Here is a 26,606-nt window from a genome sequence, read left to right as displayed (position 1 = left end):
CAAACAAATGGAACACCTCATTGCAGAATATCTAAAAGAACAATGGGAGAAAAGTTCATGGATTAATGACCATCAGCACGGTTTTAGGAAAGGTTTCTCCTGTGAGAGCCAAATGTTGTCACCCTCTCAAGATATTAGCGAGTCATTAGACAGAGGTGTGCAAGTTGATGCTATTGTAATTGATTTTGCTAAAGCATTTGATGTAGTACCACATGACATTCTGGTCCAAAAATTGGTGGAAACAGACACTGATGATACTGAGCTCGATAGCTGTAGTCGCTTAAGTGCGGTCAGTATCCAGTAATCGGGAGATAGTGGGTTCGAGGCCCACTGTCGGCAGCCCTGAAGATGGTTTTCCGTGGTTTCCCATTTTCACACCAGGCAAATGCTGGGGCTGTACCTTAATTAAGGCCACGGCCACTTCCTACCAATTCCTAGGCCTTTCCCGTCCCATCGTCGCCATAAGACATATCTGTATCGGTGCGACGTAAAGCAAATAGCAAAAAAAAACAAAAAAACAAATGCTGATAAAGGGGTGGTTCTGAGGATCCGGGAATTTTTGACAGACCGCATGCAGAGGGTAAAGGTGGGAAGTTTCTGTAATGTCGGGAGTATTACAGGGTAGTGTTATAGGGCCACTCCTATTTACGGCATTTATCAATGATCTGCCGAACTAAATTCAAAGTGAATGCAGAATGTTTGTGGAAGATTGCATAACATACAGAAAAATACCGAATGCTATCAATAATAGGTTATTACAAGCCGATATAAATATACTCCATAAGTGGGCACTCATTAACAAAATGAAAATAAATTCTTGAAAATGCTTCCTCATAAGACTTGACAAGAAACATAGGGAAGCGGACTTTCAATATTGTCTTGGAATGGACACTCTGGTTGAGAGTGACTCGTGCAAGTACCTAGGAATTCATGTAAAGAGAGATCTAAAATGGGACACCCGCATAGGAAGTGTAATTACCAAAGCGTACAAATGCTTACACTTCGTGATTTGGGTGCTAAAGGGCAGCAGTTCCCAGGCAAAGGCGCAGGGCTATATATAATTCATTAGGCCAGTCCTGGAATATGGAGCAGCTGCATGGGATCCATACCAAACAGGACTCATTAAGGAACTTGAGATGGTACAGCGAAAGGCTGCAAGATTCATGCTTGATGATTTCAGTCCTAGAAGTAGCGTGACAAATATGATAGGAAAACTTGGGTGGGAGACACTGGGGACTAGAAGGAAACGAGCACGGTTATGCGCCATGTATAATGCCATTGCAAGTTATGAATCTCATTCCGTATTGACGGTTATCACTTTACAAAAGAAAATATTTATAAAATCCTCCTATCAATACAAGTCAAGTCATCTGTTGGATGAAGCAAAGTCTATACAAGTTTCAGCCTAATCTCAAGGCCATCTTCAGTAGTAAAACAATGATTACATAATATACAAACAAATTAAAAATCGTAATGATGTGAAGTGACAGTGATCATGATTAGTGAGTTAAAAACACATTGAGGTACAAAGTCCTCTCGTGTAATAGATCTTGCTCACTGTTAAATAAAAACACTATGCTGAGGAGTGTAGTGAGACCGTCAATACTACGAATAAAACGTGTATAACATTTGTAACTAAAAGTTGTCGTCTCGAATGGAGATGACCTTAGACGAGAGGACTTTGTACCTCAATGTGTTTTTAACTCACTAATCATAATCACTGTCACTTCACATCATTACGATTTTTAATTTGTTTGTATATTATGTAATCATTGTTTTACTACTGAAGATGGCCTTGAGATTAGGCTGAAACATGTATAGACTTTGCTTCATCTAACAGATGACTTGACTTGTATTGATAGGAGGATTTTATAAATATTTTCTTTTGTAAAATGTATAATGCCTACACGAATAAAACAGCTTGGGGAGAGTTGAACAGTCGACTAGAAAAGCCTTGTTACATAAGTAAGACAGATCTTCCACACAAAATAAAAGGTAGATCACAGAAAACTTAACTATGGTTCATATATTCGTTCGTAAATCGGGCAATTCATCTCTGGAGTGCATTACTTGCAGCTGTCTTAAAGCTTTTTCCCAAAAATATAACATGCTTCAGGAATAGACACCAGCATTCTGTAAATTGTGTGTAAATTTCTGTGTGATGGTGTCATATTTTAACGGACTGTAAAATGTAGTACTATCGTCGCCATGAGACCTATCTGTGTCGGTGCGACATAAAGCAACTAGCAAAAAAATAAAAATAAAAACAAAATAAATGTAGTACTAAGACATTTGAATTATTTAAAGTATGTGTGAATTTGTATATGAATGTGCTGTATTTACAATGCTAAGATAATAGTAATTGGGCTGCTCATTCTACAGGTATTGTTACCGTGTTTTTGGTGGTAGTTATGCGTGAAAGAAGGTGCGGGGGTGGTGAACGGGTCTCAAGCTACTGAAGTGAAATTAATTTTAAAATCTAACAAGGTTATATTTCTTTTTCAAAATTAGGTAACAACAAATAGAACAGGTACTTAGTAGCCGAAACACGATTGACAAATACATTTGCATAGGTACCCCATTTGGGGCTTCAAAAGTCAGAAACATAATTCTTGAGCAATGAGCCCAACCTTACAATGAACACCATACAACAAAGGGGCCGAAAACCCCCAAACATGCCAGAAACATCTGCTTCCAATTACATCCAAAAGCCTCCTTGAGGCAGAAACACAATTTTCAAAAAGGGCAACTTTCCCCTAAAATACAAGCCTATCATAGGCCACTCCGAACTCCACCTTTAAGCCGTCCTCAAAGGACATATACACAGGGGCAAAATACCCAACCTACTGAGGTCTGTTAAATAACAAGAAGATTAATACATGACCTCTAAAATACAATTTGAGAGGAGGCGAACTTGCACTCCTAATACACTTTGCTTAAGACCTACTTGGCACTAGGCCGTTAATACAAGGGCTAATCCCATACTACAGAGGTGACTTAATAGCAATTTACATTATATTACGGAAGAATTGGTTGAGAAAAATAAGTTCACCTCAAGACGATGTGAGTGGGAGCTCGAGAGGGTTAAGCACTCTCTATCCCGATATGTCGTTTGAAAATAGAATAGATACCAGTTGTTTTTACATTTTAGGAAAAGGTTACATGGTTGAACGCTTAGAACCCGCCCCGAAAGTTAAACTGCTGAGCTAGTAAAGAAAGAAGTTATTAATCGGCCATTACCTTGTTGTTGACCGCTGCCGAAGAAAGAGGCGCTTCCCGCCCCCTGCTATGTACTTAACACACTGAAAGATGGAACAAAAGTGGCCTGGAGACCCAAAAATCAGCAGTTTATAACCTCTCGTGGAAGGTTCTAGGCGTTAGGGGAATGAAAACACCCGCCCACAACGTTTTTATTGGATAGGACCCCGCAACAGATTCAAGTTGGGGGAAAATACCCCTGATTGGTCAGAAATTAATTAAAGAAATTCGGGATTGGTTACATTCATAACAAGGGGAAGAAAGGGGTAAATATTGCCAACTTAAACAATGACAGAAAGAAATTTAACAAAGAACAAACTCTTGAAATTAAATTTTCTCCAACAAAATAGTTCTTTGACTCCGCACTAGGTTGCACTATTGTAGATCTTCAGTAGAGTCCTCTAGAAGAGAAAGTTCACACTTCTTACTTCAAGCGAAACAAAAACATATCAAAAGTGACACAGTTCTAAAACTCAAAATTTTCCACGTGGTGACATCTTCTGAGAAGGTAGAGAATTAATAGCGTACATAAAGTTCAGAGTTCCTCCAGCAGAGGAGTTTCAAAAGGCGCACGTTTTAAATTAGCGGCGTGGAGGTGTACCACCCGGTACAGACCTCCCCCCCCAAAAGTTCCACCAGGGGTGACACATGAAATAGTTTGAAAACAAAGTCCAAGTTTTGATGTTGATATTAAAATAAATTGCAGAAGTATTTGAGAAATTCTTAATTCAGTTCCAAAATTTTTGTTGTAATTGGTAACGTAAGGTTTTTATGTTTGTAGAAGGCGAATTTCTGAAGATAATCTTTTAAAAGGTGATGAAAAATTTTGCAATGTCCACCAAATTTGTTGTTGAATTCCCAAGTGTAGTCATCTCTTATAGTGACTGTCCATGTAGTTGATGTAGGCTAAGTTGGATGGCCAGACCGGCCGTTGCAGCTTGCGTCCAAAGGAGGCCGCTCGGACCCCTCAAGTACCCTGAGATACCGCTCGCCCGCACTATGAGGGGAGCAGAGGTGTTGAAGTACGCCGCGCCCGCGGTGAACATATACAGGCTGCGGGCAAGTAGCAGGTTGTGCGCCGCACATCAGCCTTGGCCGGGAGGAGAGCTCCGGCTCGCCGTGCACATGTCGTCCTCGCTGGAGAGGAGGGGGCCCATCCCCCTCCCCAGTTGCTGCACGGCGCTGCGCGGCCGCGGGGGCACTGAAACATAAAAACTCGGCGGCAGAATTGTGTTGGACCATCATGTTTCTTTGAGGGCACAGGCTTGGTGAGGAGGTTGAGGGGTCAGCGGCGTGCAGATATCCATGGCATTTACTCAAATTAAGCCACAGTGTGTATTGAAGCAGGAGACGGGAGCGTGGTAATGGCCGAGGCAAGGACAGAATGGCAGTTTAACGGATCGGGGAAGGTTTTACAAGAGGCTTACATATAAGACAAAATATTATAGAAGGGGCAGAAAGCCTTAAAAGTTGAACTCAAAAAAAAATATAACCTTCATATTCCTTTCAAATTATATGAAGCAAGTTGACACAATATTTACACTGGTTTCACCTGTGACAGGTGAACCCTAAATATCCTCTCGGTGGCTGGATTGCTTAATAACAACGTAACCGGCGTAAGAAAATCGAGAATGATACAAGGCCCATGAAATCTGGGGGCAAGCTTGCCCGCGGGAACAAAATTCTTGACCATCACCTGGTCACCTACCTTCAAAGTGGTGGGTCTCCGTCCACGATCATACTTTTCCCTAACCTTTTCATGAGACACCTTAAGATTAGCTTTAGCCTTCTTCCAAAGATCTTTAATGTTATCCGGATCTATTGTCTCGGGTAGAATGTCATTCAGAGACCAGAGGTTAGAGAGCGGCGAGTTGGGAACAAACTTGAACATCAAAGAAGCTGGAGTAAACTTGTGAGATTCATGAACCGCCGAATTTAAAGCAAAAGCTATCCAATGCAGGGACGTGTCCCACCTGGAATGATCTTCATGATGATAGGCAATAAGTGCTGACCTGAGATTACGGTTAACCCGTTCAGCCAGAGATGGTTGAGGGTAATAAGCAGAAGTAGTTACATGAGAGATGGACAAGTCAAAACAGAATTTTCGAAATAAATTAGATGTAAAAGCCTTAGCATTATCAGATACAATATATTGGCACGGACCAAAAGAAGCAAAAATAGAATTTAAGCAAGTAATGGTAGACTGAGCGGTAGCCAGCTTAGTCGGAAATAACCAGGAAAATCTGGTAAAACCATCTACACATACAAAGATGAATTTGTTGGCATTTCCCTTCGACTGGGGGAAGGGTCCTACATAATCAATATACAGGCGTTCCATGGGGCGCGATGCTTGATGCGAAGACAAAAGGCCTACCTTGGTGGACATGGTGGGTTTACTGAGCAAACAAGATTTACAAGCTTTTACAAGTTCACGGATTTCACCGTCCATACCTTTCCAGATGAACATTTCACGAATCTTCTCACGAGTTTTAAAGATTCCAAGATGCCCTCCTAATGGGGTCTCATGATAATACTTGAAGATCATAGGTACAAGAACCGCTGGAACGACAACTTTCATCATCCTATCATGCCTCGATGGGCAACATAGAACACCCTTCCTCAGAACATAAGGGACAACATGTTCCCCAGAAGAAAGGGTTTCCATTATCGGAGCCAGCGTCGGATCTTCACGTTGGTATTTCTCAATATCCCTAAAAAGCATGGGAGCATCTGTTAAGATGGCATTAACACCAGATAGTATGGACTCGGGAGGTGATGAACTGTCGACCGGTTCGTGGGTCTCGACGTCGTTATGAAACATACGGCTGAGTCCATCAGCAACAACATTTTCGGTACCTCTAATATGCCTGACATCAAATTGGAAGGCAGAAATACGGATGGCCCAACGGGCTATACGACCAGTACGACGCGGCCTACCTAAGACCCAGCTTAGGGCTTGATTATCTGTTTCCAGGTCGAATTTGACATGTTCCAGATAGAGACGGAACTTTTCTAAGGCAAATAAGACTGCCAACCCTTCGAGCTCATAGATGGAATACTTGGCTTCTTGAGCCGATAGAGTCCTAGATGCATAGGCGATGGGTCGCCTCCCTAGTTCAGTCTCTTGAAGAAGGACTGCAGCTACAGCTGACGATGACGCGTCCGTTTGGACGATGAATTTCTTTGAGAAATCAGGCATAGCAAGGACAGGGGCATTACAGAGAGCTAATTTCAGATCTTCAAAAGCAGCTTGTTGAGAAGGTCCCCACTCAAATTTGATGCCTTTCCTACGAAGAAGGTTTAAGGGCGCCGCTCTATTAGCAAAGTTAGGAATGAACTTTCTGAAGAAATTCACCATACCAATGAACCTGGCGATACCTTTAATGTCCTTGGGAGGTTTAAAATCACGGATGGCCTGTGTTCTAGAATGATCGACTGCTACCCCATCGGGTGACACAATATGCCCTAGGAATGACATAGAGGGCTTAGCAAAGGCAACCTTGGACAACTTAACAGTTAACCCAGCCTTACGAAGGCGATCGAGAACTTCTCGCAGATGATCTAGATGTTCTTCAAAAGTCTCTGAAAATACGACGACATCATCTAAGTAGTGATATAAGTACTCGAATTTGATGTCGGAGAAAACCCTATCTAGTAGCCTAGTGAGCACAGCTGCTCCCGTAGGGAGCCCGAAAGGCACGCGGTTGTATTCATATAAATTCCAGTCCGTAGCAAACGCTGTAAGATGTTTAGACTCTTCGGCAAGGGGAATTTGATTATAGGCCTGATTCAAGTCCAAGATGGTGAAGAACTTGGCCTTACGAAACCATGAAAAACAAGAATGAAGGTCAGGAAGGGGCACAGATTGCAACACCACCTTCCGATTGAGAGCCCTGTAATCAATGACAGGCCTGAAGCCTCCTTGGGGTTTCGGGACTAAAAAAATAGGCGATGAATACGCCGACTTAGAGGGCCTAATAATACCATCCTTCAACATCTGGTCGATAATTTCTTTCAGAGCTTTCATTTTAGGTGGAGATAGCCTATAAGGTGGAAAACGGACAGGAATCGAATCCGTGACCTCAATTTTGTATTCAATAAGGTCAGTAACACCAAGAGTATCAGAGAACACCTCGGGAAACGACTGACACAGTTTGCGAATACTATCAGCCTGCTCCTCAGGTAGATGTCTAAGGTCTAACAACATCTCATCCTGGGTAGGCGAAATAGAAGAACATGATACAGAATTACACTTGAATAGAGGGATTTTACAATTAGAAGCAATTTTGAATGTGCACGACCTAGACTGGAGATCGAGCACAAGACCAGTGTGAGAAATAAAGTCCGCTCCCAATATAATGGGGCTAGACAATTGCTTGGCCACAAACAATTTAACTTTCCATGTAAACTTAAAAACACGAATTTTGACCAGTAAGGAACCTAGAATTTCTAATGGAGATGAATTAGCCGAAACGTATTGAACAGGAGAAGAGACATAGTCAGGAAGTTTACAAACCGTTTTCAATTTAGAATACCATTCAGCCGAAATAATCGAACAAACACTGCCTGAATCTAAGAGAGCTGTTATAGGCTCGTTATTTAACTCAATCTTAAGAAAAGGAACAGGTGCGGGGGTATCCGCCGCAATCCTCAGACACTCTTTGGGGCATTCAAAAGATGTATTCGAAGACTTATCGTTCCCTGAATTTACAACCTGTTTACCAGGGGCTGAGTCTCGGGAAGATGGATTAGTCGACTCAGCCGAAGCCACTAGTCACTTTTTATTATTGGCATAGATGGAATTTGCACCAGAAGTTGAGCAGGAGGGGGTGCTATTTGAGTTCGGACAATTCTTGGCAATATGTGAGAAAGCCCCACATTTAAAACAGCCTTGTGATGACCCGGCTCCATTCCTTGTCCCACTTGACTTGATCAGCGGACACTTGTTGCGCAGATGGTCAGGCGACCCGCAAGCATAACATTTACGGGGATTGACTGATCGGCGAGGAGGAGGCCGAGTATTACTAATGGAAGGCGGGGGTTCTTTCGCGACACGCAAAGAATCGGCGTATCTAACTCCTTCCGCTGAGACGGCCAATGCTTCAAGTTCCGAGAAAGTTTGCGGGCACGCCGCGAAACACAAATATGACCTATAGGGAGGTGAAATTCCCTCTACCGGGCGAGTTGGCCGTGCGCGTAGAGGCGCGCGGCTGTGAGCTTGCATCCGGGAGATAGTAGGTTCGAATCCCACTATCGGCAGCCCTGAAGATGGTTTTCCGTGGTTTCCCATTTTCACACCAGGCAAATGCTGGGGCTGTACCTTAAATAAGGCCACGGCCGCTTCCTTCCAACTCCTAGGCCTTTCCTATCCCATCGTCGCTATAAGACCTATCTGTGTCGGTGCGACGTAAAGCCCCTAGCAAAAAAAAAAAAAATTCCCTCTACAATAGCCTGTACAATCTGATCTTCAGGAAAATGAAGGGCAAACACCCTAGTATAAAACTTAATGTCCTGTATGAAATCAGCCAAGTTTTCATCCAAGCGCTGTACACGATAATAGTACTTCTGAATAAGGGAGGACCTGGCCCTAGCCGGGATGAAGTTAGCTAGCAAATGGGCATGGAAATCCTCAATAGATGATTGCTCGGCAATGGCTCTTACGATTTTATCTGAGAGAATACCCATAGCATACGGATAGATAATTTGCAAAATTTGACATGGAGACAGAGAAAACACAAGGGCATGATCCTGAAATTCCACTAGAAATCTTAAAAATGAAATTACATCACTGGTGGTATTAACGGAAAACTTAGATATACCTCTGAGCAACATTGCCAATGGATGAGGCAAGCTACTAAACCCGCGTGACATAGTAGGTAAAGGTTTCAATGGCAAGGAAGTTAATTCAGAACGGATGTTACTCAGCGATGCACGGCGTTCAGACTCGTTGTCCAGTGGGGCAGGGATAGTTTGAGCAGCAACGGTTATTCTATTAACTTCTCCCTTGGGAGGCGCTTCCTCACTACCTGCATTTACTATGGTGGGTTGATCAGATTTGGGAGGAACTTCCCCAGTTAACAATTGAGTGACCTTACTAGATAATTCGGAAATATTTTCCAGGAGCGTACTAGCTTCCTTCCTCTGAACGTCATTCAGTTTTAGAGACAACAGATCGTTAACCCTATTCGAAAAATGATATAGCCTGCCTTGCACACGCTTAATTTGATTAGGAGACGGATCATTTTCATCAAAAAAACTAACTACAGAAGCTAGCCCAGTAATATTCTCGACGATCATGGAAAGAGAGTCATCAATTTCTTTCTCTCCCAAATTGGGGATGGAAATAGGCAAATCTAGGGACTCTCTAAGCTTGTTAGTGTCTATTGCAACCGTGCCTCCAGATTGCACATTTCTGATAGTTAATTCATAGATCAACTCCTCCTTGCGCAAATAGTTAAGAAGGAGAACATCGCGAGGGCCGGGCATGATGACAGACCAATTTTGAAAAGGTCAAAAAATTCCAGCAACTGAGAAAATGGTTAGAGTTCGGATCAAAACAATGTATAGCCGTCAAAAGGGGCTAAATTGAGACCCATTCAACCACGCTCTGCTACCACTTGTTACCGTGTTTTTGGTGGTAGTTATGCGTGAAAGAAGGTGCGGGGGTGGTGAACGGGTCTCAAGCTACTGAAGTGAAATTAATTTTAAAATCTAACAAGGTTATATTTCTTTTTCAAAATTAGGTAACAACAAATAGAACAGGTACTTAGTAGCCGAAACACGATTGACAAATACATTTGCATAGGTACCCCATTTGGGGCTTCAAAAGTCAGAAACATAATTCTTGAGCAATGAGCCCAACCTTACAATGAACACCATACAACAAAGGGGCCGAAAACCCCCAAACATGCCAGAAACATCTGCTTCCAATTACATCCAAAAGCCTCCTTGAGGCAGAAACACAATTTTCAAAAAGGGCAACTTTCCCCTAAAATACAAGCCTATCATAGGCCACTCCGAACTCCACCTTTAAGCCGTCCTCAAAGGACATATACACAGGGGCAAAATACCCAACCTACTGAGGTCTGTTAAATAACAAGAAGATTAATACATGACCTCTAAAATACAATTTGAGAGGAGGCGAACTTGCACTCCTAATACACTTTGCTTAAGACCTACTTGGCACTAGGCCGTTAATACAAGGGCTAATCCCATACTACAGAGGTGACTTAATAGCAATTTACATTATATTACGGAAGAATTGGTTGAGAAAAATAAGTTCACCTCAAGACGATGTGAGTGGGAGCTCGAGAGGGTTAAGCACTCTCTATCCCGATATGTCGTTTGAAAATAGAATAGATACCAGTTGTTTTTACATTTTAGGAAAAGGTTACATGGTTGAACGCTTAGAACCCGCCCCGAAAGTTAAACTGCTGAGCTAGTAAAGAAAGAAGTTATTAATCGGCCATTACCTTGTTGTTGACCGCTGCCGAAGAAAGAGGCGCTTCCCGCCCCCTGCTATGTACTTAACACACTGAAAGATGGAACAAAAGTGGCCCGGAGACCCAAAAATCAGCAGTTTATAACCTCTCGTGGAAGGTTCTAGGCGTTAGGGGAATGAAAACACCCGCCCACAACGTTTTTATTGGATAGGACCCCGCAACAGATTCAAGTTGGGGGAAAATACCCCTGATTGGTCAGAAATTAATTAAAGAAATTCGGGATTGGTTACATTCATAACAAGGGGAAGAAAGGGGTAAATATTGCCAACTTAAACAATGACAGAAAGAAATTTAACAAAGAACAAACTCTTAATTTTCTCCAACAAAATAGTTCTTTGACTCCGCACTAGGTTGCACTATTGTAGATCTTCAGTAGAGTCCTCTAGAAGAGAAAGTTCACACTTCTTACTTCAAGCGAAACAAAAACACATCAAAAGTGACACAGTTCTAAAACTCAAAATTTTCCACGTGGTGACATCTTCTGAGAAGGTAGAGAATTAATAGCGTAGATAAAGTTCAGAGTTCCTCCAGCAGAGGAGTTTCAAAAGGCGCACGTTTTAAATTAGCGGCGTGGAGGTGTACCACCCGGTACAGGTATAATAGTTTAAAATTATGAAATACTTAAGATACATGTGAATTTGTACATGACGGTGTTGTAATGTTAAGTTAGTGGTAAGCTCAACATATAGTATTTTAAACCGTAGTGTTAAGCACTGGAAATACGTAAGTTGTATGTGAATTTGTATGTGATGATGCTGGATTTAGAATGTTAGACAAGTAGTATTTCTTGTAATATTTTCTTTCCATGGAATTGCTTGTTGTTGTTGTCGTTGTTGTTGTTGTTGTTGTGCAATTATGTTTTAACTTAATTATCACACTACTGTAAGTTATCATTGCCATTGGGATGTTCCCCAATTGCGATGTATTTGTTAATAATGTAATGTACGACATTCAAAGGTGATGCGTGAATAGTCTGCTAGATGTTTCACAGTCGCCCCACAGAGAACAGCCAAGGCACCACACTTAAATGTAGGCAGGCGTGATTATCTCTTTCACTGTTCTAGTCAAACTGCCTTGCTTTTCCACAGTGTTCTAAAAACTCATGTACATAAACAAGAAATACAGACATAGATAGAAAATTAATTTTCTTATGAAAGTCATTCAAAAAATTAATTTTAAAAAGTCCAGTTAAGTAAAATTGTCAGCAATATCTATTTTCAAACCTGCTTGCCCAGTAAATTGTAGTTCATCATGGATGGGAACAGAACCTACAAATTTGGGGCAATTTACGGTAGTGTGAAGTCCCGTCACCACCACCTGTTGCCGGTAGAACAATATTGAGAATACCACTGTCATCTTCATCATGACTGATACTTTCATACTCTTTAAATAGGCAACTTTTCCAAACTCGACAGTACTCGTTGCTCCTAGATTCCTATCTTCTTGCGCTAGCACAAGCAAACTGCATAAGGGTGAGAGGAAGCAAGGTGTGTGGTGAAAGTGTGCTCGCTGTAAATGGAGAGATGTCACACATGACATTTTGTGTGAGTGTGTATGTGCATGAAAATTTGTATCATATGCAAGCACTGTCTGAAACTCTTCTTGTACTGTGCTTGTGGCATGCTCCCCTGACATCTGATGTCATCTGAGAAGTTCACTGTAAATTATTTACTTATAATTCAATTTGCAGGGTGATTAATTTAAGAAAATTGAAACTGTACAGCTTCCAGTAAAGCTGATAGAAAATAATTAATGTTACTTCAATAACTGAATTTGATAAACAACACTAAGAATGCAAATGAATGAATTATACTGTGTCTTCAGGTTGTTTTAAGGCTGTCATACTATGGTTATTTTGGTTGGAAATGTTAAGTTAAAAATTCAGGAGGGGGTGGGGATGGGGGGATGGTTTGCTCAAGAGTGGAAATGCTTGAAATATTTCCACAATCAGAGTTCATACTTTAAAAAAGTGTATTGTGCACGAATGATATATGCTTTCATTATTCATCATCATCGTCAGGAACCCCTCCAGAGTGCTGGGTAGGATGTGCTTTGATTGTTACCTGTTGAAAATGCTCCAGTGAAGTGTTTATTTACCATCAAATATAGTGGTATAGTCGGTATCATTTCTTGGTGCTTCTGCTGCTGCTAATGATGATGATGATGATACTGCTGCTGCTGCTACTGCTGATGATGATTATTGCTTGATTATCAAGTTCATCGGTCCCTCATACTGTTTCTGCTAATTATCTGTCTCAGAGATTGATTTCTCCTTCTTGTTAATTTATTTCCAGAGCACAGTCCTGGGATTAACAACATCACTCATGTTCTACCTGGCATCATTCCGAACTCTACCTTATGATCTCCTAGGTGATGTTCACACTGTAATGTATGGAGGATCACCAATTGCATCAGATAATGTAGCAACCTTCATGGCACGACTTAAACCATCTGTTGTTTTCCAACAAGGTGAGAACTGTCTATGTGCAATATAGGAAGATTTTCTTTCAAGTTCCTCAAATAGCAGACTTTGCAAATGTAGAGAATGTTTTTACCTTTCTTTTCTTTCCTAATCTTGTTTGCACCTTTGAATCACATGCTCCTATTCGCTTGGGGGTCGACACCATGTATGGATTTGAGTTCTATGGCCTGATCCCTTCATGATGCGAACCCTACAAGGAGAGATGTATTCAGTTATTGTATGCTTCTGTAGTTGTTAATGGTGTGGGATCATATGTGGATTTTGCTATTTGTTTTATGTCGTGCCGTCACATACAGATCTTGTGCAACAATTAGATGGCGAAGACAATGTGAGTTGGCTATCCGGTTAGGGGCACGCAGCTGTGAACTTGCATCTGGGAGATAGTGGGTTCGAACCCCACTATCGGCAGTCCCGAAGATGGTTTTCCATGGTTTTCCATTTTCACACCAGGCAAATGCTGGGGCTGTACCTTAATTAAGGCCATGGCCGAATCCTTCTCACTCCTAGGCCTTTCCTATTCCATCGTCACCATAAGACCTCCCTGTGTCGCTGCAATGTAATAAAAGAAAGAAAAAAGAGAGAGATAGGGAATGGCTAGGAGTGGGAAGGAGGTGACTGTGGCCTTAATTAAGGTACAGCCCTGGTATGAAAGTGGGGAGACCATGAAAAACCATCTTCAGGGCTGTCAACAGTGTGGTTTAAACCCTGTATCTCCTGAATGCAAAACACACAGCTATGTGACCCAAATCGCATAGCCAGTGTACCTGGTCTGTAGATCCTTCCAGCAGGTCAGGTGTGGACAATTTGCCTGCATCTGTTTCCGTCTTTGTAAACTACTTCTTTCATATTTTTTCTTGTTAGTTCTTCTTTAATTTTGTCCAACTACCCCGTTCTGACGGTTCTTTTCTAAGTTTTTATTTTTACAAGTTGCTTTACATCTCACTGACGCAGATAGGTCTTATGGCGACGGTGGGGTAGGAAGGCCTAGGAGTGGGAAGGAAGAGACCATGGCCAAATTTAAAATGGTGTGAAAGTGGGAAACCAAGAAAAATGATCTTCATGGCTGCCGACAGTGGGGTTTTAATTTTTCTAAGTTTTCCTCGAGAATCTATGTCTCCTGCATGTGCTTTACATTGCCATACCATTTCAGCTGTGCTGTTCTCAATATTTCTTCCATTGTCAAGCTCAAGCATGTCTTTTCTTATATAATTGTTTCTCTGATTTTGTCCCTTCCCATTGTTCGCATAGGTCATCTTCGAAACTTCATTTGAAACACTTAATTTACTGATATATTTTGCAGTTAATACACAACCCTCCAAGCTGTAGGTCATGAACAGCAGAAGGTATGATCTGAAGAATGACTGGAATACTGAAAGAATTTTTCATCAGAACTTTTCTCTGGATCTGCCCAACAGTACCTAATGGAGTAAATGGAAAGAAGCTCAAAAAATGAAATATTAATACTGTAGTTTCATGTTGCCATTGATTCTTTCATGGCCCGTACTTATAGACATGATACTGTATAGCCTTTTGGGCTTATGCCGTGTCAAGAGAATAAGGTAAAATTCTTTATGTTTTGCAGAGAACTGTGTTCTGCGTCCTCAGAAGAAATATTGACTGTCCACGAGAAAGGCTTCTTAAACAATGACTCTTTGAATTTAGACGTTATGATAGAAGTGGAAATGGTATGTTCATTTGCCACCAGATGGCTCCCAGGACATGGCACAATGCTAGCGTTCGAAGCGGAAGCTGACCAAACCATCAGCCGAGATTTCTTCTGAGGACGCAGAGCACAGTTCTCTGCGAAACATAAAGAATTTCACCTTATTTTCTTGACACGGCATAAGCCCAAAAGCCTATACAGTATCGTGACTGTAGTTTCATATTCAAGATATTAACTTTTCCAGGCTGACTCTCCTTCCTCATCCCTTCAGACAATATGCTGGAAGAACAAATGGATAAGAAAACGATGAATTTTAAATGGTGTAGTTATAACAAGTTGCTGGCAGACAATACATGGTGCACTGAAATTGAACCTGGAGAGAAGGAAATGTATTGTTACTTTAACGGTTAATACAGTAATTGTAATTAAACTTATTATGAGTGCAGACAAATGTACACACATGCATACATACATACATGTATATTGTGACTGAGTGAGATGGCCGTGCGGTTAGGGTTGCGCAGCTATGAGCTTGCATTTGGGAGATGATGGGTTTGAATCCTGCCGTTGGCAGCCCCGAATATGATTTTCCTTGGTTTCCCATTTTCACACAAGGAAAATACTGGGGGATGTACCTTAATTAAGGCCTTTCCCATCCTTCCATCACCTCAAATCGTCAATGTGTTCGTGTTATGTTAAACTAGTGGCAAAAAAAGTAGTATCAGAAGCACTAGCTTACAGGCTGTTATAAATTAGATTTACACAAGAGGGTGTGTTTATAAAACAGAAAATAAGTGCTTGATTGGATTACAACATTGATGAGAGAATTTGTTCTTTTTAAACCCAAAGTATTGTTGCAGAAAATCTTAAATAAATGATAACCAGAAAGCAGGAGAACAGTTAAATTAACACTAGTTTTGGGATTTGCAAAATTCTATTAAGAAGGAAGTTACATATAAAAAGCACATACAAAAAAGATCGGTGTTGGCTCATGTTACAGTTCTGTTAATATTAACATAACTGTTTATTATAAGAAAGAAAGGAACTAGAATGAAACAGAGTTTAAGAACTCCTAAAAAAGTAGATAAAATATTACCGTATTTGCTATTGACTGCTGTTATTCATTTGGATTATGCTTTCCCTTGTTTCTTAGTACAACTTTATTTAACTATAAAATTCTGTCTGTCTGTTAGGTCATCAGCCCAGAGGCTGGTTGGATCCTCAAACAGCTCCACCAAAGGCTATGCAGTTATAGGGAAACTGCAAAAACCAATGGCAGACCCCAAATGAGGCGTACTAGGCAAGATGAGGAGTGAGATAGTTTGCCATTGCTTTCCTCACTGGACCAGAAGGTGCCACTGCAGCACAACTGATCCTATGAGCAACACCTTTCATAACACTCAGACACTAGTTGTGCTTCAAATGTCATTACTCAGCACCACCCATACCCCAGCAGCTTCCATATTGTCACAGCCATGGATGAGACTGGGACTTCGGTGGAAGCTACACTTTGCTCTGGCCTGTGCCAAGAGACGGCTACAAAAATACTGCATCCATCAAGAAATGGCAACAGGCGGAACTATAAAATTAGAACTACTTATTCACAAAGAAAGGAATGAAGAACAGAACATAGTTCAAGCTATAAACATAGCCTGCAAAGTGGAAGTACAATCCAATGCTTGACTGCAGACGGCCACTCACCAGTGGAGATGAAGTCCGTCTCATTGACCTGCAACCACTGCTCAGTCATCCTTGCCTTATGAGCTAACACAGAATCTTACTGGAAGGTCTAGGACTAATTTTTGAATGTGATATGTCCTTCGCAGTAGGGTCCAGAATGGTTTCTGCATACTCTCTGACATTTGATTTTACACTTTCACAAAAATGAAGCCTGAGGGTCCCTCATAGCTCACCCCCCACCAAACCATGACTGAGGAGGGGTGGTGACTCCTCTATGTACCTTAGAAACCCTCTCATGAGCTTCTTGAGAACTTGCCGCATATACCTAGTCATTCTGGTGGTTAAAGCTCTCTTCAATGGTGAAGGCTTTCTCATTGGTGGCACTGTTCGTACTGCGATAGATGACTGGCCAAAGAGACTCCAAACCGGCGTATGTATGTGCCAGGGGTGGACATTTTGAAGAGTGATTCGTGCAAATGGTGTGCAATGGGTGTGTCTATAAGATACTAAAAGGAAGTTGAAAAATCGCAAACCACATTCCAGTTATTCAAAAAATAGTTTGTGACAGTATTTATAGCTAGACTAATAAACACTTGAGTGGCCAAAAGTAGCAGGAAGGGGTGTTCCATTAGAAAATGTGCCATGTATGGCCCCTGAGCATTGCGGTGTAGCTGAACAGTTTATCACAGACACCAGTGTAGTGAAGATTGCAACACGTCGCGAGTTAAACGACTTTGAACATGGGACATGTGGGTCATAGCATTGTGGAGATTACACGCGAGTTTGGGTTTCTCAGATCAACGCTGACAGGTGCACATTATGTGGACATTCTTTCAGACCATCTGCATCCCTTTCTGGCCCCCAGAGTACTCTGATGGAGATGCCATGTTTCAGCAGGACAATGCACCATGTCACCACACCCTGGTGGCATGCAGGTGATTGGAGGAGCACTCCAGTCAAGTTATGACTATGGATTGGCCCTCCAGATCCCCTGCTCTTAATTCAATCAAGCATTTATAGGATGCTGTCAATGCTGGTGTATGCTCCATGAACCCCGCACCATCTACACACGATCAGTTGTGGGTAGAAGTTTAAGATGTGTGGGTCCAGATCCCTCCAGAACATTGCCTTGCTGCATTGCTGCCATTTTGAGGGCTCGCAGAGGAGCAACTCATTATTAACATCACATTCAGTGTCTTCTCATGACTTTTGGCCACTCATTATATATAGGAATACAGTATTAGATCATTGCATGTATGTTTCAGGCTATGGGATGACAGAAACTACCTCTGCCGTTACTCAGACTTCACGCTGGGAAAGGAAGCTGGGAACATGTGGTTATCTTGTCCCCAACACCCAAGCCAAAGTGATTGATACTGAGACAGGTGTTGCCCTGGGAAGTGGTCACATAGGAGAGATTCTTGTCAAAGGACCTCAGGTAACTGACTTTGAATAGGATTTCTTGTACTGTGATAAATTATTATTAACACCTCTTGTCATCGTGATCATCATTGTTGAGCCCTTCCAGCTTGCTGGATTGGGTGGTTGTAAATGAGCTCCCCCCAACAGTGCCTGTCCTAGTAAGTTTCATTGTCCATGGCAAATTCCTAATTCCATCCTCTGCTCTCTGCATCTTCTCAGTTGGTCCTTCCCCTGTTTCGCTTGTCTTCATACTAGTCTCCTGCCTGTTAGTCATGTTTCCAAAATGCACATTGTATTATTGTGCTTTTCATTCTTTTAACATGCCCAAACCATGTAAGTCTGGATGTCCTTAGTCTTTCTTCCATAGGTTCAGTTAGTCCTAAGTTTATTCAGATCTCTTTCTTCTTTATGTGACCAAGGCGTGTTTTTAGGAGGGCATGAATATATGAGACTCCATGGCTCTGGCGGCAGTGCGCTGGCCTCTCACCACTGGGTTCCGTGGTTGAAATCCCGGTCACACCCCCTAATTTAAGATCAAAACTTGTGTATTGACACTTAAAGTCATACAGTTATGAAATAAATGTATAAGAAAAAAATCATTTCAAAATAATTTATATGACAATTTCAAAATAATTTACAAGACATGTTTTACTGAACGAATTTTGATCCTTTAATTTGAAGAACACTGCATGGATTTGACTTTCATGCCTATCCCATTCTGACAGCCAACGGCCGTAACCATGTTGAAACACCGGATCCTGTGAGATTTCCGAAGTTAAGCAACATTGGGCATGGTCAAGATTTGGATGGGTTGCCAGACGCTGTTGGAGGGGGTAAGGGAATGGAGGAGCGGAAAGGAACTGGCCACTCTACCGTACGTAAACTCCAGCTCAGGGACACCTCTGCGGAGGTTCGGACCTGCCTTCGGGCAGAATATACCCTTACCCTCACCATTCTGACACGGTGTCTATAGCTTTCCGTATAAATTTCTAATGATTTACTCCTGTTCATAAGTGTTTTTCTTTTTACAAGATGCTTTACGTTCCACCGACACAAATAGGTTTTATGGCGATGATAGGATAGGAAAGGGCTAGGAGTGGGAAGGAAGTGAATGTGGCCATAAATAAGGTACATTTACCTGGGGTAAAAATGGGAAATCATCTTCAGGGCTGCCGACTGTGGGGTTCAAACCCACTATCTCCCTAATGCAAGTTTGTACATTTTGAAAGGGCTTGCATGTGCCTGTACATTTGCCTCTGCTTTGTGTAACATAGTTCCATCTATCAGGAATAATGAGAGGAAAAGAAGAATGGAGGGTAGGCTTAGAAGCGAAACTGAACATGCAACAAATAAGGCAATCCCAATTTCTTTGAATTTACGAGTACTGGTAAATAAATATCATTTAATTTTATGCAATAGACAGTTGTCTTGGATATGATTGACCTTTTCTTGTATCATGCTCACAAGTGGTTAAAAAGATACATTTTATTTCATTTTGTATATGATCATGAACATGACAGTTTGTCATTAAAATTAAACATATTCCCTAAAGTGCTACTCAATATGTGTTTGAAAAAGGCCCAGATTTTATTAAAATAATAAATCTACCTGTGTAGAAATACTTAGACTGGGACTACTGTATATTCATTGATCTTTGTAGTTAAGGTTGATCTCTTGCCAAGGTAGGTTTGGCATTCTATCTGTGAGTTCTTTCTACTTTTGTCTGTAGGAATTGATATCTTCAACTACACTGCTGATTTTTAATTTCTTTCCGATATGTTCAATTTACTTATGGCCCAATTTTTGTGTATCCAGCTAGTGGTCTGATCATCTTATTTCCTTGGATTCCCTTTTTCCTTTACTTCCAGTTTATTTAATTAATTAATTTATTTATTATCTAATTAATAAATTAATAAATTAAATCAGGATTTTTTAAGCTATGTTGCATTTTTATAAACTTGTGTACAAATTTGACGACAACTTAAATGTGTAGTTTCTGTTTTGTTTTTTTTTTTTTTTAATTTATTAAAGCAGGAAGATTTCTATTCAAAGTGATGTGTAGTTTTAATCGTATCCTTCCAGGTTATGATGGGTTACCTTAACAATGAAGCAGCCCAGATGAATAAGTTTGATGAGGAAGGCTGGCTGATTACTGGAGACCTGGGATTCTACGATGATGAACACTGTTTCCACATTGTGGATAGATTGGACGACCTCATCCATGTCACTGTTATGCATGTAAGTCAAATTTTGTGTTTCTTTTTTTTTTTCATAGCTGAGTATTGTGTATTCATAGACATGATATATTTTGAATTTGTGCCTCGTGAAGGAGGTAAACTCTGGGGGATCTTTATGTTTTACAAAAACTTTGCTCTGTGTCTTCACAACAGAAACTTGACTGGCCGCAACTGTTATCATCTTTTTTCATAACACGAAGATAAATTTGCAATTCAAGAGGACAATATTCATTTATAGGAAGAGGAATTATGGAATGGAATCATTTATAAACGGAAATGTTCGGTAAATTTCGAAGTTCTTTGAAATAATTTAAGAAAATGACCAGGTAAACAACTGATAGGGAATCTGTCACTTGGGTGCAATAATGATTGCTTGTTGCTGATTGATTGATCAATTGATTTATTGATTGATTGATCATCATGATACTCCAACAAGCTGGGGGTCAGTGGCATAAAATTAGGGCTTGCAAGGCCTGCAGTGCAGGCGGATCTGGGGCTTAAGGGCCCACAGACTTTCCCCCACAATGTAAATACATGAATAAATAAGTTAACCGAAATATCATCATGATGTGTTTGTAGAATGGGCTGAAAAAGTTTGCTTTACAGTGATTGTGTAGAGTAATTTTTGAATGGTTGGATCTGCCTGCAAATTTTTGTTATTGCATTGAATTTAAGACAACTGTCTCTCCTAACATGAGCGGCTTGCTCTCTAACAAATACCTGCAACAAGTTATTATTAAAGACACAGTGAAAATTGGTACCCAAATTTTATCAAATTTTAGATCTAATTTTTCCTGTTACTGGTTCTACCACACAACTATTATTTTCAAAACTGAAACTTATTAGAACTACCTACGAAATGCTATGACGCTAGACAGACTCTGTGAATTCAGCCTCCTCAGCATCAAATGCGCCATCCATGGATATCATTGACATTGTCAATGCCTTTGCATCTGAGAAAGTTCACTACATGGTACAGTTTTTTTATAATTGAATGTGAGTGCAGTTAAGTTTTAGAAATGAAAATGAAAAAATATAGAAACACATATTTACGTTGTTCCTTCAAAATATTTAACTTTCAAAATAAAATCTGTTAATAAATGAATTAGTTCTGTAATCTTATAGTAAAGCCTCTGTGGCTCAGACGGCAGCATGTCGGCCTCTCACCACTGGATACCATGGTTCAAATCCTCGTCACTCCATGTGAGATTTGTGCTGGACAAAGCAGAGGCGGGACAAGTTTTTCTCCGGGTACTCCGGTTTTCCCTGTCATCTTTCATTCCAGCAAAACTCTTCATTCTCATTTCATACCATTTATCAGTCATTAATAATCACCTTGGGAGTGGCGACCCCATTGTAATAATAGCCTACAACTAGTTCATTCATTACATCCCAGGACTGGAAAACAGGTTGTAGGTTTTCATTTTTCATTTTCATTTTCATTCTTATAGTAAGTTCTTTGTGTATATGAAATGGATATAGATTGCGTGAAAGTATTTGAAGTAGTTAAATTTATATGTATTATTGATAGGTTTTATACAATTTCTATGAGGGACCCAGTTTTGCTTCCTGCAGGCAGGCCCACATTTTATTCGTTACACCTCTGCTCATTGTAGGAATGAACAAGCATCATTTGTGAACTTCTCTTCCAGTATCTTCTCCCATTTTGGGCTCCTTCTGGCAAGGATCTACTGTAGATCTGCCTCGTTGTCCTTTTCCATTAATGTTACCTTCAAAGTAGGCCTTCGGCATTCTTATCAATGTCATTCTCACAGTGTGGCCTAATCAATTCAGATTTTAGTCATAGTTGGAGGCGGATTGTTTCGTTTATGATTTTCTCTTCTGTATTTTTGACACAAGGAACTCCTCTTCTATTGCTTGTGGTCAACTGTTATCCATACTGAATAGGGTTGTAGCTTCCAGTCCATAGGTCAGAACAGGTAGAAAGTAACTAAAAAGCGTGCAATACAAAAGCTGACACAGACAATAAAACATCAAGTGATTTAAACTTGTTTAAAATATGTTCAACACTGATAAAATGTTTGTTGACACTTCAGAAAGCATGTTAACATTCCAAACTATGAATAATAACACGCACTAATGAAATGATTTACTGAGTGTTGTCTTCTTTCCTGCCTCTTCTAGAAGCAATTTGTTATTGTCATTAACATTGTATTTTGATGAATATTTATGGTTGATTGAAGGTATACATGCAAAATTAGCTCTGCTTACTTAAGTTCTTGTGGATTTTAGTTTCTATGTGGACTGGGGGGAAACTCCTCTAAACTGCAGTTGAAGTTTAGTTTTAACGTAGTGTTATCTTTTGATAATAATGCGTAGTAATGTCAAGTAATCTGCTGCCATCAGAATACTGACTAATGTGTAGGTTAATCAATATTTCTGACAGATAAATATTGTATATATCACAGCAAATAGTAAAGTTCATATTACATTCATTAATCCAGAACCAGAGGACCATATTTATGACTCTGGTTGCTTCGCGGACTGTTCGCTGCTTTAAATAACATTCATTTTTATGTTTTATTACAACATTATCCCAAGTACACACCTCTTATACAGGGTGGCCCACTTAAACGTTTCACCGCAGATATATCTGGAACAACAAGAGATATTGAAGAATGACTTTCACGGGCAAGGGGCTAATTAAAGTAAATACTATGAGCCAGTCTAAAACATAGGAAAATAGTATTTTCAACATCAACTTACGTGTTTTTAAATGGACATTCTGTATTATTTCATAAGCAATCGTTAATATGCAAAATCACATAAGTAATGGCATTTGTTTCATCGCAATAGGTCAATTACATCCCGAGATATTGCAACGTTAAGTTGACGCTTGAGATAAACGAAACGTGCAGCAGTTGCACATCCCGAGATTCAGAACGAATCTCACGGTCCTCTTACTCGCTATATGATTGCCGTACTACAATGCGACAGGCGCTATACTTAATGCTATTTGCACTGCTATCAAGAGGGATGAAAATAAGAGAATTTCATTACAGTAACTTTGCTGTACGAATTATGTACATTCTGAAGTAGTACTGCAATGTACTGAATAGGTAAATAAAACACTCAAGAGAAAAACCGTTTCATTTTTCTGTGGCAGTAAACCCTTCTCTTATTTTCATCCCTCTTGATAACAGTACAAATAGCATTAAGTACAGCGCCTGTCGCACTGCAGTATGGCAATCATATCGCGAGTAAGAGGACCGTGAGGTTCGCGCTTGACTCTAGGGATGTGCAACTGCTGCGCGTTCGGTTTATCTCAAGCGCCAACTTCACGTTGCAATATTTCGGGATGTAATTGACCTATTGCGATGAAACAAACTCCATTACTTATGTGATTTTTCATGTTAACGATAGCGCATGAAATAATACAGGGTGTCCATTTAAAAAAAAACGTAAGTTGATGTTGAAAATACTATTTTCCTACGTTTTTGACTGGCTCATAGTATTTACTTTTATTAGCCCCTTCCCTGCCTTCATGCCTGTGAAAGTCATTTTTCAATATATCTTGTTGTTCCAGATGTATCTGCAGTGAAACGTTTAAGTGGGCCACCCTGTATATTCAGAGCAAGAAACAAACAACAAAATGTCAATGCATGCAATGAATCAATTTATAATTCAATTGATTTAATTTAAAATAAGGTTATTCCGTATAGTATGAAATAAACTATTGTACTCAACAACCACTAAAGCGATAAGTTTACTTCACTCGTTTTGAAATTACGCTCGAAGTGTGGCTCAGGCATAAATGTCTCGCTCATAACATAAAACGCTTTCTGTGGCAGTTGTGTACCAGGTGTATGCGTAAGTTTTTGCTGGTTTTTGTGGTAAAGAAAACGTGTCATTTTCAAGAGAAATTAATTTTTTGTTTATTTAAAATATTGGCCATTGGCTTCTATGCACTTTGCCCATCTTTCAGGTGTTATGAAAATATAATGTCAGAAAAACTGCTTGTCTTTTGTGGCAAACCATTCGTTGAAGCCATTTTCCAACTTCCTCGAAATTGCTGAAGTGCTGCTCTGCGAACGCATGCACCATTGATGCAAAGAGGTGATGGCGCCAGGTCGGGAGAGTATGGTGGGTGCAGAATGATGTCCCATCCAAGTGATTTCAAGGTGTCTTTCACTAGTTTTGCTGTGTTAGGCGGTGCATCGCCATGTAACAAAATCACTTTGCCATGTCTTCTGGCCCATTCTGGTCATCTTTCGATCAATCTGTGATTTTAAATTAATAATCTGTTGGTGATAGCATTGTGCATTAATGGTTTCTCCGGTCTTCAAGAGTTCATAATGCACAATACTGCTAACAAAGCGCACACTGTCTTTCACATTGAAATCTCCATATTTAAATTGTCTCGCATGTTCTAATCAGTGGAGCGTGTTCACCATATGTTTCTACCAACAAACGATGACTTTCTACAGCTTTTTTCTTTTGATTAATTAAGAAAAACAATGCATGCCGCAAATGTTCTTTTACAGGCACAAACGTTGACATGATCACTGAATGATACAACACAGATGCTAGTGTTTGGCGGATTCAACTGTGTGTGTTGGTAGATTAATGTCAGATGAACAAACTGACGTATGTGTCAGATTCATACACTGTGTACTGTTCGCTGCCACCATCTCTAAGTGAAACCGGAAAAGACTGATGCATACACCCGGTAAATAACTATTTATTTACAAATTTTGATACCATTTCAGCCCCATGTGAAAAAAAGAAATTGTTGGTGATTTCCTTAAGACTTGCATTCTTCGAAGTACAGTTATTGTAATAGTAATTTTACTGAAAAATTCATTTTTAATTGAGTACAATATTTCTCAGTTAACTGTAATTCAGCCCAATTACTTTTCTCTTTTACTTCGTAATGCATCATATTGTGACCGTAGCAGGATATTTATGTGGTGGAGAAATAAATCTTGTCTGCTTTCGGTGTGCACAGTGAGAGAAGTGTGCCATAAACAGTTAAGCTTAATTTAGTTGTGTGTACTAATTTATCCAAGGACAAAAGGGGGACTGATGCGTTTGAAATGTGGTGTTTGTGGAGGAATTTATGAATACCTAGGACAGAGAAAACATCTAACTCCTGTATAATTGACGAGCTTGGTATCTCTAAGTGTCTTTCAGCTCTTTGTTAGACAGAGAACCGTGCATTTTTTTGGACACTTAAGGAGAGAAGATAGCCTTGAAATTGAGTTATCCAGGGAAAAGCAAATGGGACCAGTCCATGTGGAAGAGCTCTCACAAGATGAATAGACCAGTTCAAAGATGCAACTCATGCACCTCTTAGAGTGACAATCTGGAAAGGAGAAGCCTGCAGACAATGGCAATTGATGGTGCACTCTATTGGATAGGGAAGTAAACATACTCAGACATAACTTATACAAGTGAAGAGAATTAATTTATCATCATAGGTCTCTGATAGTCTAGTCTGGCTAAGGTTACCTGCTATGGGATGGAGAAGACCGTACTGCCTTTGACGCAATGCTGAATGATGGGCGGTGGTAAATAACACTGCTCTCTTAAGGGATCAACGGCTTTGGGCAGAGGAGCACCTTTAGTTGGGTGCTGGTTCCCCAGTGGAGGAGGTACCATTGAAATCCTGCAAGCAGCGTCTGTTCTCCAGGTTAGGTGAAGCTTCATTGAAACCTGGTAGTTAGGTATAAAATGCCTTTGTTTGTGGTGAATTCAGAATAATAATATCCTATATGATGATGGTAATGAGCAGTCTACTGAGCAAGTGGCTGCGTGGCTTGGGTCACGTAGCTACAGTATCAGCTTGCATTTGGGAGATAGTAGGTTTGAACCCCACTGTCGGCAGTCCTGAAGATGGTTCTCTGTGATTTCCCATTTTTTTTTTGCTAGTTGCCATACCTCGCACCGACTCAGATAGGTCTTATGGCGACGATGGGACAGGGAAGGGCTGGGAGTGGGAAGGAAGCGGCCGTGGCCTTAATTAAGGTACAGCTCCAGCATTTGCCTGGTGTGAAAATGGGAAACCACGGAAAACCATTTTCAGGGCTGCCGACAGTGGGGTTCGAACCTACTATCTCCCGAATACAGGATACTGGCCGCACTTAAGCAACTGCAGCTATCGAGCTCGGTTTTCCCATTTTTACACTGGACTGTACTTTAATTAAGGTCATGGAGGCTTCCTTTCTGCTCCTACTCCTTTCCTATTCCATCGTCGCCATAAGACCTATCTGTGTCAGTGCAGTGTGAGCAAAGCAAATTGCAAAAAGAAAAAATCTGGTCATTGTCAATCATGGTTTTTAATCTATAAGAAACAGCAAGAGCTGAGACAAGCCAGGATCTGGACAAACACTAGCACAGTG

The 26,606-nt window shown here is 40.5% G+C and overlaps 1 protein-coding gene across 2 annotated transcripts in view; it reads left to right on the top strand.

The window, feature by feature from the left end:
- The window catches only part of LOC136883249 (uncharacterized), a 129,019-nt gene that overhangs the window by 99,069 nt on the left and 3,344 nt on the right, over nucleotides 1-26,606 (top strand). For both annotated transcript variants that reach the window (XM_067155460.2, XM_067155459.2), the window contains exons 7-9: nucleotides 13,055-13,229; nucleotides 17,851-18,023; nucleotides 20,090-20,245. In XM_067155460.2, the coding sequence (XP_067011561.2) occupies nucleotides 13,055-13,229; nucleotides 17,851-18,023; nucleotides 20,090-20,245 (504 nt within the window). The remainder of the gene's footprint in view (nucleotides 1-13,054; nucleotides 13,230-17,850; nucleotides 18,024-20,089; nucleotides 20,246-26,606) is intronic.

This window comes from Anabrus simplex, chromosome 11 (assembly GCF_040414725.1).
Source record: "Anabrus simplex isolate iqAnaSimp1 chromosome 11, ASM4041472v1, whole genome shotgun sequence".
In the NCBI taxonomy this organism is placed as follows: domain Eukaryota; kingdom Metazoa; phylum Arthropoda; class Insecta; order Orthoptera; family Tettigoniidae; genus Anabrus; species Anabrus simplex.
This window is presented reverse-complemented; position numbering and strand designations above follow the sequence as displayed.